The sequence below is a fragment of the Prionailurus viverrinus genome, chromosome B1, assembly GCF_022837055.1.
Source record: "Prionailurus viverrinus isolate Anna chromosome B1, UM_Priviv_1.0, whole genome shotgun sequence".
Lineage (NCBI taxonomy): Eukaryota > Metazoa > Chordata > Mammalia > Carnivora > Felidae > Prionailurus > Prionailurus viverrinus.
The window spans coordinates 144,999,134-145,016,914 of NC_062564.1; the positions used below are offsets into that span (position 1 = coordinate 144,999,134).

The 17,781-nt window shown below is 38.1% G+C and overlaps 1 protein-coding gene across 1 annotated transcript in view; it reads left to right on the forward strand.

Moving 5' to 3' along the window:
- Positions 1–1,747: 1,747 nt before the first annotated feature.
- Positions 1,748–17,781, forward strand: part of CDKL2 (cyclin dependent kinase like 2) — a 53,596-nt gene continuing 37,562 nt past the window's right edge. Inside the window, exons 1-2 of the mRNA XM_047854789.1 lie at positions 1,748–2,207; positions 4,858–5,057. Coding sequence (XP_047710745.1) covers positions 4,890–5,057 — 168 coding nt within the window. The 5' untranslated portion in view covers positions 1,748–2,207; positions 4,858–4,889. The remainder of the gene's footprint in view (positions 2,208–4,857; positions 5,058–17,781) is intronic.

Sequence of the window (17,781 nt, forward strand, 5' to 3'; positions counted from 1 at the left end):
ACCTTTTCATACTTTATTACCTTCTCTTCACACCTGTTCTTGGCTTTTCATTATTCCTTTTCTTGCCTCTTTAAAGCTTCTCTCCATTCTTTTTCCCTACAGACATTTCCTAATAAAAAAGAAAAATAAGCAATAACCCAACCCTGCTTGTACATAATGCTACCTGCAGATGGCTTTATCCAAAATGTAGAGTTGTTGAATACTGTATGTGTCCTTCACAGTTAGCTTTCAAACTCAGTTCTTTTTGAAACTGTTTTCTCAAGCATTGTCTATTCACCAAATCTAGTATTTTTAGTCTTTTATCCTTTTGGTCCCCTTGGGGATATAAATGTGTTTTTTTTAAGCTTCAGGACCTCTTGCCTAAAGGGGCCTTTATATATTTATGTTGTTGAATATATTTGTAAAGTTGGAAAAGTAAAATATTTTTGTATTCTGGTTCTCAAGCTTCAGTCCCAACAAACTTCGATTTGCCACTTTATGCAAGGGGGTCTGCCCTTTATATAACAGAAGTTCGTGAGATTCTGTTATAGCCTATAGAGGTAACAAAATTGGTACATGACTCCCCCCCCACTTGGTCACAACCAAGGATAGAGCTAATTGCTACATTAGGACATCTTGGATTGACCTAAGAATTGTATTCTTTCCATACCCAGGTCCTAGGTCTGCTCCTCATTATTACAGGTTCAAGTAGATTTTAAGCAGCTTGCCCAAGGTGATCAAGCACTGGCAGATTAATTCATGCTACCCAAACTCACAAAAGATGATTCATAAATCAGAATATTTATTTCTTAGTATACAAGAAGGGATTCATACCTCAATATTGACTATGGGTATAAATACCTGCTATTCCAGGACACTCTCTTCACTGGATCAAGGTGTTCTAGAGAACAAAGACGATTATAAAATGTTTAGTTCTGATGATTTAACATGAAAGTAACTGTGTGCTTAAGGCCTCTTCACTGCAGGGGTATGGCCTAAACCCCAGATTACTTGAAGATGAGGAATGCCCTGTTTCTTATGTGACTTAAGCCTGTGGGTAATTCTGACTTACCAATTTTGCCTGGTCATGGATCTAGCCTCAAGGCACGGCCTGTGCCTGAAACATCTCACCCCCAACTGCCCTCTATTTGGCTGCCACACGCCAGTATTGTACATCTCTTCTAGTTCCCCGACCGCCCGAGCCGTTTTCCTCTTCTTTCATTCATGTCCCTTCTCCCTTTTCCATTATCTCCAAAGTATATCCCCTCACTTTCAGTGCCCAGGGTGTCCTTCCCAAGGGCCCTCCTAACGTCAGTTGTGCTGTCACCTTGCCTCACCTACTAATCATCACCTCCTAGGCTGTCACCCTCACCCCCTACCTGGCCCACCCTGGTCCCACTGCCCCGACCGGAAAGGAAGCATCGAACCGTGGTCAGGCCTGAACCTTCCCCGGTGAGGGCGCCAGGGGCCCGGGGCCCGCTCACCGCCCCAGCGGCGAAGCTGTGCCTGTCTCCGCCTTCCGTTTTCTACAAAACCACCACCCATTCTATCCCTCTCTATTTGAGAATTGAAGCATGTGCGGATGCTGGCGTCTGCGCTTAAGTGAACTGAACCTGGGCCGAGCCCCAGGTGAAGGGACGAGTGGTGGGCGCTAAGCCAATCGTAGCTCATGACGACAGGGCCCAGCCAATCAGAACACGGGAGGCTTGGCGCACTCCGGGCGGGGCCGAGAGGGGGAGAGCCCGCCCCCTTGCAGCTCTGTGGCCAACGCCTTTGCCCAGGGCTTGCTGGAGCCACGCAGGTTCACAGACTCCAGGGACTGGGCACCTTCCGAGCTGGCAGACGGTGCATCCAGCTAATTTCTTACAAGTCTGGCCTTAACAGGCGTATTGGTGCCTGACGTGGACGCATTCCGACCTGGGCCGTATCTCTTTCTGGAGGTTGAGCCTATGGTTGGGGCAGAGTGAGGTCGTTGCCTTGACGACGACAGCATGCGGCCCGTGGTCCTCCTGAGTGTGAGCCTGCGGCAGGCTGAGGCCAATCTGCCTCCCTGCCTGATTCACCTAGGACCCGTGACTGTGTCCACAGAAGAAATCATAACAGCTCCGGACTTGCTGGTTTGCTAGTCAGCATCTTTCAGACCTGCGAGCGAGATGCATTTCACCTCAAATTTGTTTCCAGGTTGAAAACCTTTGGGTCTTTCCATGCGAAAGGATTTTAAAGAAACAGTAAGTATAGTACTTTTAAAAGCTTCTATTATCACATTCTTTGATGTGATAGATTTCAATCTGGTTGTCTTTAACAAAATAATTCGCACTATTTTATTATCTAAATTGTTGAGATTCAAACCATACGCTTACATGGCACTTATCCAGAAATACCGCATTGCCAATTGGCCAGGCATCCTTTTAGTTTGTATCACCCTTACACACAGGCGTAGAAGGCATGAAAAGCTATAGTTTATGAGTAACTGTTTCAGGAAACAGGCTTTTTAAGCTGTGATACTTTTAAGGTATTTGGAGGCAGTGCTGCTTGAAAAGCAGGTGTGTTCAATGTGCTGTGACTAAATGTGTGGTTGGTTTCCAGAATAAACTTGGAGTAGTCAACTCGCTTAATGTTAGCTTATGATATGCTTCAGGAGATCTCAGACATGCCTAAGGTAATTTTAATTTTGTTCACTTTGCATTTTCAAATATTGAGGGCACCGATTGCAAAATGTTTAAAAAGATCCAGGTTATAGAGTCCAGCTATTTTTGTCCTTGGCTTGATAAACCTAAAGTCTAGTCCTTAATAAAGCATGCTGTCTTAATGGAAGGAAAAAAAATTCAGGCAAGGAGAGAGAGAATTACATTGACAATTTTTTTTCCAAACACACGTTTTATTTAAAAATATATTCAAAATAGTTAATAGATGTTAAATGGAAGTTAATATGTGAAATATGTGAAAAGTTAGCATTGGGGACACTGCTCTCTAAACAGGTTATAGAATCTACTATCAAAGCTAGTAGTAAAATAGTGAAATAATTGGAGTTGGTGTTGACTGGAATTTATTTTCATCTTTTTCCCCAGCAGATCAATCTTCTGGTTTTCCATGAAAACCTTTTTATATCTATATCTATAGATATATCTATATCTATTTATATCTACGCTTTTTATATCTATCTATCTATCTATCTATCTATCTATTTATCTATCTATAATAACCCTAAATTATTAAGGTAAACTGCTGAAAATATATACACTGGATTATCACAGTTTGCTAGAACAAAGAGGGTGTTTCTTTTGTTTTTTGTTATCAGTGTACTAATAGGGAAGCAAATAAAACATCACAATTCACACTCTGGGTAAATTAGTTTTAGATGGCCATGAGGACACAATTAATGAAATAAGTGAGAGGGTTTTTTTTCTTTCCACATTTTATAAATGAGTATTTTTGTATTATTAAGTTAAAAAAATTCAGTTATGAATCGTCACTTGAATATATAGTTACTGAAAGATTATTTTTTCTTCTAAAACTTTTAGAACCGTATTGGGATTAAGAACAATACTTTTTTATTCTTTGCTTCTGGAATTTAATTTCAAAATCAGATTTAAAAAATAAATTTAACTTTATATTTGTTTTCTTAGCTTGTATATTTCATGGCAATCAAACCTTGTAAATTAAAATCTGAGTTTGAACTGAAAAGTTTTTTTCTATACCAAAATATGTAGTGGAATAATTGCTGATCCTTCATCAATCATTAATAGGATTGCTATTAACCAGAAAATGTCATATAATGAGATGTAAAAGAATTCTAAACATAAAATTCAAATGATCATACTTATAGTGAGTAATCATTAAAAGTATTTTTGAGATATTGTATGTGTTACTACCAAAGTTTAATTTTTTTTTTTTTAATTTTTTTTTTCAGCGTTTATTTATTTTTGGGACAGAGAGAGACAGAGCATGAATGGGGGAGGGGCAGAGAGAGAGGGAGACACAGAATCGGAAACAGGCTCCAGGCTCTGAGCCATCAGCCCAGAGCCCGACGCGGGGCTCGAACTCATGGACCGCGAGATCGTGACCTGGCTGAAGTCGGACGCTTAACCGACTGCGCCACCCAGGCGCCCCCAAAGTTTAATTTTTAAACAATCTGCTTATGTACTGTGATGCCATTGTTGTTATTTTGTAAGTTCAATATGGGAATTTAATTACTACGGTAAGAAAAGTTAAAAAAAAAAAAAGTTTATCAAAGTTCCTTAGTGTTAATTTGGTAAGTGGTCATTTTGTGAATAAATATTTTTCCCAATTGAGTAGAAAATACATAAAGATTTTCAACTTCACTTTTTTAAGCCTAATGTAAAAAAAAAAATAAATTTGATCTTCACTACAAGCAAACTCATTGCAGTGCCTGGCTTGTTCAGTTGGTAGGTCATGTGACTCTTGATCTCAGAGTTGTGAGTTCAAACCCCACATTGGGCATGGAGATTACATAGTAAATAAAATCTTAAAAAAAAAACAAAACCAAACTCACTTGTACTTTTTCACCTCTGAGTGAAAAGGAATTGTGTTTCTAAAGTAAGCTATAATTGTTTTGAATGATGGTTCAAGTATTGCTTTATCTGAATTAAAAATATATTGAATTTCATTAACATGGCATCTAATAATTTAAATTTAATGGCTTCAATTCCATTTGCTTTGTCTATTATGAAATGTATGTTAATATTCTGAAAACAGCTTAGATGTGGAAACAGTAAGAAATTGTGAGACAGCACAGGACAGCCATTGACACAGTGACTCTTCTAATATGGAAAACAAGTGGGGAAGAATTAATTTCCTGGGAAGGTGGAAGAAATTAATATACTCAACATTATTAACTCCATGTTTTGGTTTCCATAGCAGGAAGAATTCCTATTGGTTTTTAATTAATAATGGAAAAATATGAGAATCTAGGATTGGTTGGAGAAGGGAGCTACGGAATGGTGATGAAGTGTCGGAATAAAGATACTGGAAGAATTGTGGCCATAAAGAAGTTCTTAGAAAGCGATGATGACAAAATGGTTAAAAAAATTGCTATGCGAGAAATCAAGTTACTTAAGGTGAGTAAATATCTGTATTGAGTTAAAAAAAAAGTTGTCTCTTGATCAAGGTTATATTTTTACAAAAAAATTAGTTTTTATATTCATTTCCATACTAAACTTTAAGATATAAGTTTCTTCTTTTTTGGCAATAAACAAATGAAATTGTTATTTATGCATATTCATTTATCCCATGAATATAAATATGGTTTTTAAAGTATTTGCTGCTTCTTTCTGTATCTATCTATCTATCTATCTATCTGTCTATCTATCATCTGTGTTTGGGGTCCTAAGACCACTCCAGGTTCCATGATTCAACTGGAGGACTCAGAGCACTAAGTAGATAGCAGCTGATGGCTATCTCATGGCTCTGATTTATTACAGTGAAAAGATATAAAGGAAAATCAGCAAAGGAAAAGACACATGCACATGAATTCCAGAGGAAACTTGTCACAGGTTTCCAAAAATCCTCTTTCAGTGGAGTCACACAGGATGTACTTACTTTTTCCAAAAATGAGCTTTGACAACACATGTAAAATACCATCTACCAAGAAGATTCAGTAGACTCTGTGTCCAGGGTTTTTACTGGGGGATGTTTATATAGGCACCCTCTGCCTGGCTCATATTAATATCAATGGCTGACAAGAGCTGTCCCAGGTGGAGGGAACAGAAACAGCAAAGGTGATGGGACATGTCCTAGGAGGTACAACAGTTTGGTCGATACTATAACATGAAGTTCAAGGCCAGGTAAGACATCTCAGAAGGGAGGGGATGGGGGTAAATGGCATTAAAAATTTTTTTTCTCCAGGTTTTCCCACTATACATAAATCCTAGAAAAAATAATTTGTGCAAACACTTTCATCACACACACAGAGAGAGAGAGAGACAGTGTGAGTGGGGGGAGGGGCAGAGAGAGAGGGAGACACAGAACCTGTAGCAGGCTCCAGGCTCTGAGCTGTCAGCACAGAGACTGACGGTGGGTCTCGAACTCAGAAGCCATGAGATCATGACCTGAGCCGAAGTTGAATGCTTAACCAACTGGGCCACCCAGGCATCTCATCTTAATTCTTGTTTAGATGCGTATTTTGTAAACATCATATGGTCACATTTTGCTTTTTATCCTGCTTGACAACCCTACCTTTTAATTGGAATATTTAGTCTATTTACATGTAATGTAATTTCTGATATATTTCAGTATAAATTTACCATCTTATATGTGCCATTTGTCTTATTGGTTTTACATTTCTTTTCATTTTCTTTCTTTAGATTAATTACATTCATCATTTCTTTATTTCCCTGTAATAGTTTTGAAAATTTTATCTTGTTTCTCACTTTTTAGTGGTTATCTTAGATATTTGTTGAAGTCTAACATTATCTAATACTTGTATTCTTCTTCCAGGTAATACAGATCCTTACAATACTTATCTCTGGTTATTCCCTTCCATCTTGCATGCTAATATTGTCATATATTAACTCTCACATATTTTTAAACATCACAAGACATAATTATTGTTTAGTGTTCATTTAGGTTTATGTTTACCTATAACTTTCTTTGTTCTTCCTTTTCTTCTGTATCCCTGGCCATTTATCTGGGATCTCTTCTCTTCTTGTAGTGTATTATTTAGGATTTCCTTTTGTGAGGATCTACTGTGGACAAAACATTTCAATTTTAGTTTGCATGCCAGCGTCTTTTTTGCTGTCATCCCTGAAAGATATTTTTGCTGTGTATGGAATTTTAGGTTGGCAAGTGTTTTCTTTCAATAAAATGAAGATAACACTGTTTTGTCCTCTGGCTTCTATTATGGCTCCTGAGAAGTCAGCTGTCAGTCCAACTGCTGCCCAACTGCTGCTCTTTTATAAGGTTTTTTGTTTTGTTTTGTTTTTAGATTTTATTTTTAAGTAATCCCTATACTCAACATGGGGTTTGAATTCACAACCCTAAGATCAAGAGTCACACACTCCTCCAAGTGAGCCAGCCAGGTGCCCCTATAAGTTTGGTTTTTTATGTCTAGATCTTTTTCCTTTCAGCCTTTTATAACATAAAGTGGACATAAAATATAGAAAAGTGTATATCTCATAGGAATCATCTCTATTTTTTTTAAATTGAACAACTCCATATTACCACCATGTAAATAAAGAAAGAGAACATTAAAATCACTCCATAAGCCCCCCTATGTCTTCTCCCAACACTACTGCCTTCTTGCTCTATCCAGATCACAAGTATCCTGATTTCAATTAGCATAAGTTAGTTTTGTTTTCTGGCTACTTAAAAATTTTCCTTTGATCTTGTTTTTCTGAAATTTCACCATATTGTATGTAGTTTGGGTATCTTTTTTCTTTCTTTCTTTTTTTTTTTAGTTTGGATATCTTTTAATTTATTTTGCTTCATTGGGGATTGGAGTCTTTATGAATCTATGATATGATTTCTTTCATTAATTCCAGAAAATCCTCACTTATTATTCCAACTCATTCCCTTTATCCTCTGTTTTTGGGACTTCAGTTAACATAAATCTTCTCACTGAATTATCTGTTGTTTTTTTTTTCTTCATCTGTCTTTCTATGCACTGTTCTGTATAGATCGTTCTGGTTCATCATTTGATTCACTAATTTTCTCCTCAGTATGATTAATCTCCATCACTGAGCCATTTATTTGGGATATTATATTTTAAGTGACTTTTTATTTTGAAATTTAGCCAATATGTAGATATACACAAAAATATAATTATAGCTCAATGAATTGTTAGGAAGCAAACATTCAGAACCACCACCAGGTCAAGAAATAAAACACTGCCAACAACTCTTTTCTATTACTATCCTGGTCACTAGCCCCTCCCTCTCCTTTAAGGTAAACACTATCCTGATGTGCATGTTCATCACTGCCATGATTTTTTCCCCCACATTTACCAAATATGCATTCCTAACCACTATAGTTTAATGTTAATTATTATTCTCTTAAAAAGCTCTCTTTTCACTCTTTTTTAAAAAAAATTTTTTTTTCAACGTTTATTTATTTTTGGGACAGAGAGAGACAGAGCATGAACGGGGCAGGGGCAGAGAGAGAGGGAGACACAGAATCGGAAACAGGCTCCAGGCTCTGAGCCATCAGCCCAGAGCCTGACGCGGGGCTCGAACTCCCGGACCGGGAGATCATGACCTGGCTGAAGTCAGACGCTTAACCGACTGCGCCACCCAGGCGCCCCTCTTTTCACTCTTTTAATGTTATTTTTACTCAATAGTAGTTGTTAATTTCAATGTAGTCAAATTTTTAATATTTTCCTTTATGGGTTTAATATTTTCCTTATGGTTCCTTTAATATTTTCCTTTCCTTTATCTGCTTAAGAAGTCTTTTACTACTTAGAGATTAGGGTAGCCTTCTATACTATCATCAAGAAACTTAATAGCTTTGGTTTTCATATTTATATTTCAGTACACTTAGAATTGATCTTAACTATGGTGTATGGCACAGTCAAGTCTTATTTTGCCTTATGGATGTCCAGTTATCCCAGAAACATTTACTGAAAATATCAACTTTTCTCCACTCTCTGAATTCCTCATTAACTGTATGTCCTTATATGTAGGAATGGCTTTTCTACTCTTTATTCTGTTCCATTGGTCTATATGTCTAAGTTTGTGCCAGTATCTCATAGTCATATTCACTGTAGTGAATCACTAGAGATATACGTGATATTCCTGATATGTGTTTTTAATTTTCCCTATATTTAAATCCCTCCCCAAATTGTTCAGTCAGTATTTATTAGGATATACCTAATATTTACCCTTCCCATTACTCATCAACCATTCTTACATTTCTGAGCTCCTATCTAGGGTCATTTTCCTTGTATTTAAAACATTCTTTAATGGGAAGCCTGGTTGACTCAGTTGGTTAAGTGTCCGACTTCGGCTTAGGTCATGATTTCGTGGCTCATGGGGCTGAGTCCTGTGTGGGACTCTGTGATGATGGCTCACAGCCTGGAGGCTGCTTTGGATTCTGTGCCTCCCTTTCTCTTTGCCCCTCCCCCGCTCACACGCACATGCTCTCTCTCAATAATAAACATTAAAAGAGTTTTAAAAAACTACATTATTTTCTTTAAAGCTGATCCACTGGTAAGAAACAGTGACCATTTTTGTTCATCTGAAAAAAAAAAGTCTTTATGTTACTTTTTGTTGAAAAGATTATTTCCACAGGATATATAGAGTTCTAAGTTGGCAGTTCATCATATTCAGTGTGTTCAAGATACCATTCCAATGTTTCTCTGGTTCTCACTGCTTTTGAATCATCGGATGTTTCTTAGTATGTCCTTTTTTCTTTTGGATGCATTAAGGTTTTCTCTTTGACTTTGATTTTCAGCAATTTTACAATAATATGTCTTGATGTGGGTTTCTTTTTATTTATTTGTTTTGACTTTATACCTCTTGCATCTGTAAAATAATGTCATTTGTCACTTTTAGAAAATTCTGAGCTATTATTGCTTCATGTATTGCTACTATCTTATTCTCTCTCTTCTCCATTTAAGAATTCAGTTTATATATTAGGCCTCCCCCATGTCTCATACTCTTTCTGTGTTTTTCATCCTTTCATTTTTCCCTACTTCATTCTAGATATTTTCTTCTGATCTATCCTCCAATTCAGTAATTCAGTTTCAACTATTTTCAATCTACTTTTATACTTAAGCATTGATTTTTTAAAAAATCTTGGGGCGCCTGGGTGGCGCAGTCGGTTAAGCGTCCGACTTCAGCCAGGTCACGATCTCGCAGGTCTGTGAGTTCGAGCCCTGCGTCAGGCTCTGGGCTGATGGCTCAGAGCCTGGAGCCTGTTTCCGATTCTGTGTCTCCCTCTCTCTCTGCCCCTTGCCCGTTCATGCTCTGTCTCTCTCTGTCCCAAAAATAAATAAACGTTGAAAAAAAAAAATCTTTATCTGTTTATTTTGAGAGTGGGGAGGGGCAGAGAGAAAGAATCGCAAGCAGGCTTCCTGATGTCAGTGCAGAGCCCTATGTGGGGCTCCATCTCATGACCACAGGATCATGACCTCAGCTGAAATCAAGAGTTGGGTGCTCAACCAACTCAGACACTCCTGACTTCTTAATTAGAGATATATTTTTCAATTAGAATATTTCTATTGGATTTTTAAAATAGTTTCCAATTTGCTGCCCAGATTCTTTATTGTGCTTTCATGACTGTTTAAATTACAGTCTTCTGAAATCTGTATCTAATACCTATTATCTGGATTTCCCATATGTTTATTTCTATTGATTGCTTTTTTTTTCTCTTGATCTTTTTATTTTTGATATGCCTCTATTAATTTTTAAAAATTGTATACATAGTTTGAGTCTCTGGATGATATTATCTTTTCCCTGAGAGGAGTTACACTTGCTTCTGTGAGGCTCTTGAGGGCACTCTTGAGGGTACTCCAGGAAACCTAACATTCTGCCATCATCTCAATCCAATCCGAGAAAGTTACATAATTTGAATTTGAGTTGTAGTTCCTGAGAGACCTGCTTTATTATTCACCCTTATCATAGTTTGTGGACTTTTTGGGCCAACCCAAAGTGAGAGGATTTCATCAGGGCCATCCCCCTTCTTTCCATCTTGCTGGCCCCTGGACACCAATCACTATTACCTTAGATCACAAGACTGTCAAAAGTGCCACTCAGACTCTTAATTTTCTCTCTGAAATGATATGTTTCCAGGGTCTAAAACAAAACAAACAAACAAAAAACAACTCTAATTGCTTGACTCACTTCCCTGGGTCTCTGTCTTCAAGATACTAGTTTAGATATTCTTTATTATCTCATCTCTCTTGTCCCTTAAAATAGTGGTTTTATATATTTTTTTCAGCTTTTCTACTTGTTCTAAATTACCTAGTCTACTGTTATTGCAAACAGAAATTACTATATTTTTCTGTTCTAAAATTTGTATTTGGTTCTAAATCTGCTATGTCACTTTTTATGATTTCAGTTTTGTTGTTGTTGTTTTTTAAGTAAGCTCTACACTCAACTCGGAGATCAAACATGCTTTGCCCACTGAGCCAGCCAGGTGTCCTGGTTTGTTTGTTTGTTTGTTTGTTTGTTTTTAAGCTTTGCTTTTTTGTTTTAATTTTAACTAATTAATTAATTAACTTACTTACTTAAACTCTACCCTCAGTGTGGTGCTCTAACTCATGACCCAGAGATCAAGAGCCACATATTCTACCAACTAAGCCAGCCAGGCACCCCAAGTTTCCTCAATTTTTTGAGGTTGACCTTTTTCTTTTTTTTAATTTCCTTTTTTCATGTTTATTTATTTTTGAGAGAGAGAGAGAGAGAGAGAGAGAGAGAGAGAGAGAGAAAACGAGCATGGGAAGGCAGAAAGAGAGCGCGCGCGCGAGAGAGACAGAATCGAAAGTAGGCTCCAGGCTCCAAGCGGTCAGCACAGAGCCTGATGCGGGTCTCAAACCCATGAACCGTGAGATCATGACCTAAGCTGAAGTCAGACTCATGAGCCAAAGTCTGGCACTTAACCGACTGAGCCACCCAGGCGCCCTGACTTTTTTTTTTTCTTTTAAAGCATAGTAGCCTGTATCTGATAATTCCAATATCTGAACTTACTCTGCTTCTGCTTTGGTCTTCTTTATGTTCTGATAGTTTTTACTTGTGCTATCATATTTCTTTGTATGCCTGGTTGTCTTTGATTTTTTTTGCTGGACATTACATTTTAAACATTTTTTTTTTGGAATAATTTGAGGCTAAAGTGAAGACATTTTCTCCCTGGGAAGATTTTAATTTTCTTCTTCCATATCCACGGACACTGGGCCGGTAATCAATTTACCGCCTTTCAGTTTCAAGTCAGTCCTTTTGGCCCCACCTCATGGAAGTAGAGCTGGAATCTATAAACATTTCTCTTTCACCAGCTAGTTTGATATTAAGCTTTGACAATAGAGGGCATGGAAGGACACCATAGTCCTTAAGAAGAGGCTTCCCTTCCTGGTTCTGGCCTGCTTTTTGGGGGGGGGGCACTGGGATGAGATCACTCTATGGGAGGTTTTGAGGCTCACATCAGTATCTTTCACGACCAATTTTGCCTGCCTGCAATTTCTGGCAAGTTTCTCTATCACCTGGCTGGCTGCCCACCCTCCCATCACCTCTGGCTTGTGTCCTGTAGCAATTTTTTTCACCACTGGCAGTCTGTGGCAGTCATGCTCTCTCTAATGAAGTCTGAATCTCAGCCTTGGTTGTGGCTGGAGGCTCTTCTAATGTATTGGTTACTTTCTATGCACTTTCCCTCAGCCCTGAAAGTAGTAGCTAGTCTGTATTTGCTATTTTGAAATATACCTTAGAGTCTTTTTATCCCTGTTAATAATTAACTACCTTTACTAGTTAGTAGTTACTTACATTAAAATTTTCCCTGGTCTGGTATACACACACTGCCAGCTCAGGACCACCTTAATAAGTTCAAGGTTTTTGCTTTTATAGTGTCTTACTTTCTTGTGTTTTTCGTTACCTTTTTGTACTGGATATTGTTTCTGGATATTTCTTTTTGGAAATAATTTGAGGCTAAGATAAAATTATCTTCCTCCAGAGAGGATATTCATTTACTTCTGCCAGGTGCATGGGAATGCTCCCAGTCCAATACATTAATCTAAATTCAAGGTTTGGGGTTTCTTAAACTGTTATAGATGATGTGAAGTCTAGTGGGGACTGGTTCATTTCTGTCCATTTTTACTGGGGCAGTGTAGTTCTTAGGGTGTCCGCTTAAACCGGGCCTCAGAGACCCCACCTCTGAAATGCATTTGGACTTTGACTTTTCCTTCCTTTTCAGTCCCCAAAAGGCCACAAATATCCAAGCTCAGGTCTACCTCTGTTACTTGATGGCAAAACCAGCTTTGATTTGAGTACTGACATTAACTCTGAGTTCTCCTGTTCTTGATTTTGGCCCAGTAATTCCTCACTATCTTCTTGGGTCTTTTATATGTTTAAGATTTAAAAATATTTTGTCCAACTTTTTAGGAATTCTCAATAGGAGAGTTGTTCTGAATTACCTAGTCTGCCCCTATCAAATGGGGTAGTCATCAGCTTTTATTTATTTATTTATTTATTTATTTATTTATTTATTTATTTATTTATTTTTTCAACGTTTATTTATTTTTGGGACAGAGAGAGACAGAGCATGAACGGGGGAGGGGCAGAGAGAGAGGGAGACACAGAATCGGAAACAGGCTCCAGGCTCCAAGCCATCAGCCCAGAGCCCGACGCGGGGCTCGAACCCACGGACCGCGAGATCGTGACCTGGCTGAAGTCGGATGCTTAACTGACTGCGCCACCCAGGCGCCCCGTCATCAGCTTTTAAAAATAAAAGCACAGGGGCACTTGGGTGGTTGTCAGTTAAGCGTCCGACTTCAGCTCAGGACATGATCTCATGGTTCATGAGTTCGAGCCCCACATCAGGCTCTGTGCTGACAGCTCAGAGCCTGGAGCCTGCTTTGGATTCTGTGTCTCCCTCTCTGTCTGCCTCTCCCCCACTCATTTCCCCACTCATGCTCTGTTTCTCTCTCTCTCTAAAAAATAAATAAACCTTAAAAAAAAATAAAGGATTCTTTCTTCCTCTCCCTCTGCCCCTCCCCTGCTAATGTGCTCTCTTTCTCTCTCTCTAAAAAAAAAAAAAAAAAAAAAAAAAAAGCAAAGAGAAAGAATAAAAGAGAAAGAGAAAGGTGGAACTGATAATCTATGTTTTTATTTTAGATGTGTGTTGTTTAATCTCCACATATTTTGGGATTTTCCAGTTATCTTTTTTTTTTTTTTTATTAATTTATAGTTTAATTCCACTGTGGTACAAGAGTAGACATTGTGTGATATCTATTATTTTAAATTTGTTAGGGTATGTTTTGTGGCCTACAGTACCGTCTGTCATGGTGAATGTTCCATATGAACTTGAGAAAAATGTGAATTCTGTTGTTGGATAGTCTGTAGATATCAGTTATATCTGTTGATTGATGGTATTGTTGAGTTCAACTGTGTGTGTGTCCTTACTGATTTTCTGCCTGCTGGATCTATCTGTTTCTGAGTGGAATGGTTGACATTTCCAATTATGATAGTGGATTTGTTTATTTCTCCCTGAAGTTCTATCAATTTTTACCTCCTATAGTTTGAAGCTCTGTTGTTAGGCACATACACGTTAAGAACTGTTATGTTTCCTTGGGGGATTGACCCCCTTTTCAGTATATAATGCCCTCCTTTATCCTTGATAATTTTTCTTTATAGTTTGGTCTATCTGAAATTAATAATAGGTACTCATGCTTCCATTTGATCAGTGTGGTATATTTTTCCATCTATTTACTTTTATTTTTTAATTCTAAAAAAAGATTAAAAAATTTTTTTTTATTAATGTTTTTTATTTATGAGACAGAGAGAGACAGAGCATGAACAGGGGAGGGGCAGAGAGAGAGGGAGACACAGAATCCGAAGCAGTCTCCAGGCTCTGAGCCATCAGCCCAGAGCCCGATGCGGGGCTCGAACTCACGGACCGTGAGATTGTGACCTGAGCCGAAGTCGGACGCTTAACTGACTGAGCCACCCAGGCGCCCCTAAAAAAAAGATTTTTAAAAGTAATCTCTACACCCAGCGTGGGGCTCAAATTCACAACCCTGAGATCAAGTGTCACACCCTCTACTGACTGAGCCAGCCAGGTGGCCCTCCATCCATTTACTTTTAATTAATATGTGTTTTTATACTTAATGTGCATTTCTTGTAGATAACGTATAGTAAGGTTGCATGTTTTGAACCATTCTATCTCCATTTTTTAGTTGATACATTTGGATCATTGACTTTAGAAGTGAGAATAGAGCTGAGTTAATATCTACCATATTTGTTACTGTTTTCAACTTGTTTCCCTTGTTCTTTGTTTCTATTTTTGTCTTCCACTTTTATTCTGCCTTTTGTGGGTGTAATTGAGCATTTAATATGATTCCATTTTTCTCTCCTTTCTTAACCTGTCAGCTATACTTCTTTTTATTTTAAGTTTGTTTATTGATTTTGAGAGAGAGAGAGAGAGAGAGAGAGAGAGAGAGAGAACACACATGAGCAGGAGAGGGGGAGAGAGAGAGAGAGAGAGAGAGAGAGAGAGAGAGAGAGAGAGAATCCCAAGCAGGCTCCATGCTGTCAGTGCAGAGCCTGATGTGGTGCTCAATCTCACAAACTGAGATCATGACCTGAGCTGAAATCAAGAGTCTGAGGCTTAACCAACTGAGCCCCCAGGCGCCCCAGTTATATTTCTTTTTATTTTTTTTTTTTTTTAGTGATTAGCCTACAATTTGCAACATACATTTACAAATAATCCAAATCCACTTTCAGAAAACACTCTATCACTTCACAGGTGTATAAGTACCTTATAATAATAAAGTAATCCTAATTCCTTTCTCCTGTCCTTGTATTATTGCTCCCATTCATCTCACTTACAAATAAGCATACATAAGCATATATATATATAAAAGATATTCATAAGTCTATATAATCAAATACATTTTTGCATTATTATTTTGAACAAACTGTTTTCTGTTAGATCAATTAAGAATAAGAGAAATAAAGTTTTTATTTTACCTTCACTTACTCTTTCTTTGGTGCTCTTCTTTTCTTTATGTAGATCAGAGTTTCTGGCCTATATTATTTTCCTTTTCTCTAAAGAATTTATTTTAGGGGCACATGGGTGGCTCAGTCACTTAAGTGTCAGACTTTGGCTCAGGTCATGATCTCATGGTTTGTGAGTTCAAAACCTGTGTCGGACTCTGTGCTGACAGCTCAGAACCTGGAGCCTGCTTTGGATTCTGTGTTTCTCTCTCTTTCTCTGCCCCTCTCCTGCTCGTGCTCTGTCTCTCTCTCTCAAAAATAAACATTAAAAAATGTTAAAAAATATTTCTTTTAACATTTATTGCAATGCAAGTCCACTGCCAACACACTTCCCCAATTTCTGTTTGTTTGAGAAACTGTTTTTCCTTTACTTTTGAAGGATTATTTTGCAGGATACAGAAATCTAGATTGGCGTTTTTTTCTCTTGAGATTAAATATTTCACTCCATTCTTCTTGCTTACATGTTTTTTTTTTTTTAATGTTTATTTTTGAGAGAGCATGCATGAATGGGGGAGGGGCAGAGTGGGATGGGGGACAAAGGTTTTGAAGCAGGATCTGTGCTGCCAGCAGAGAGCTTGATGTGAGGCTTGAACTCATGAACCGTGAGATCATGACCTGAGCTGAAGTCAGACACTTAACTGACTGAGCCACCCAGGAGCCCGCTTGCATGGTTTCTGAGGAGAAGTTGGATGCAGTTCTTATTTTGTTTCTGTATAAGATGTTTTTGTCCTCTGACTTCTTTCAGGATTTTTTCCTTCATCTTTGATTTTTCTATGTTTTGAAAATGATAGACCTATGGGTAGGTTTTTTGTTTGTTTGTTTGTCTTTTTCCCATGGCATTTATCCTGCTTGGTGTTCTCTGAGCTTCCTGAATCTGTGATTTAGTATCTGACATTAATTTTGAGGACATTGTCAATCATAATTGTTTCAAGTACTTCTTTTGTTTCTTTTTTTCTTCTCCTCATATTCCCATTACATCTATGTTATACCTTTTATAGTTGTCCTGTAGTCTTTGGATATTCTTTTTTTTTTTTTTTTTTGTCTCTGTTCTCTTCTTTTTGGTTTTTGACCATTCTGTTGACATATCTTCTAGCTCAGAGATTCTTTCCTCAGCTGTGTCTAGTCTACCAATAAACCCACCAAAGACATTCTTCATTTTGTTACTTTTTTTTATCTGCAGCATTTCTTTTAGGTTCTTTCTTGGGATTTTCATCTCTCTGCTTCCATGGCCCATCTGTTACTGCATGCTGTCTACTTTACCTTTAGCATATTAGTCATAGTTGCTTCAAATTCTTGCATCCCTGCCATGTGTGGTTTCAATGCTTGTTCTGTCTCTTCACATTGTTTTTTTGCCTTTTTGTATGTCTTGTACTATTTTCTTGATAGCTAGAAATGATATACTGGGTAAAAGGAACTGTTGTAAATAGGTTTTAGGAATGTGGAGGTGAGGGGGGAAGGGAAGAGTTTTGTAGTCCTGTAAAAGGACCTACAGGTCTCAGTCTTTTAATGTTCTTATACTTCTGGATGGTGAACTTAGCAAGTGTTTCTCGGTTTTTTCTCCCTTCCTTAGGTGGGACAGGATAGCTAGAGTAGTGTGAAGTTGAGTATTCCGTTCCTCAGTCCATTTAGGCTCTGAAAATACCACAGCTGCTTAGACTCTGCTTAACCAGTTTTTGCTGAGGGAAGGCCTTGTTTTTTTAATTTTTAAAAAATGTTTGTTCATTTGTTTGTTTGTTTATTTATTTATTTAGAGAAAGACAGAGAACTGGGTAGGGGCAGAGAGAGAGAATCCCAAGCAGTCTCTGCACTGTCAGTGCAGAGCCTGACAAGGGGCTTAAACTCATGAACCATGAGACCATGACCTGAGCCAAAACCAAGAGTCAGATACTTAACCAACTGAGCTACCCAGGCACCCCCAGGGCAGGCTTTGTTAAGAAGCACAGCGCTCTGGGGCACCTGGGTGTCTCAGTTGGTTAAGTGTCTGACTTTGGCTCAGGTCATGATCTTGGGATTCGTGAATTCCAGTCTTGCGTTGGGCTCTGTGCTGACAGCTCAGAACCTGGAGCCTGCTTCAGATTCTGTGTCTCCCTCTCTCTCTCTCTCTCTGCCCCTCCCCCACTTGCATTCTCTCTCTCTCTCTCTCTCTCTC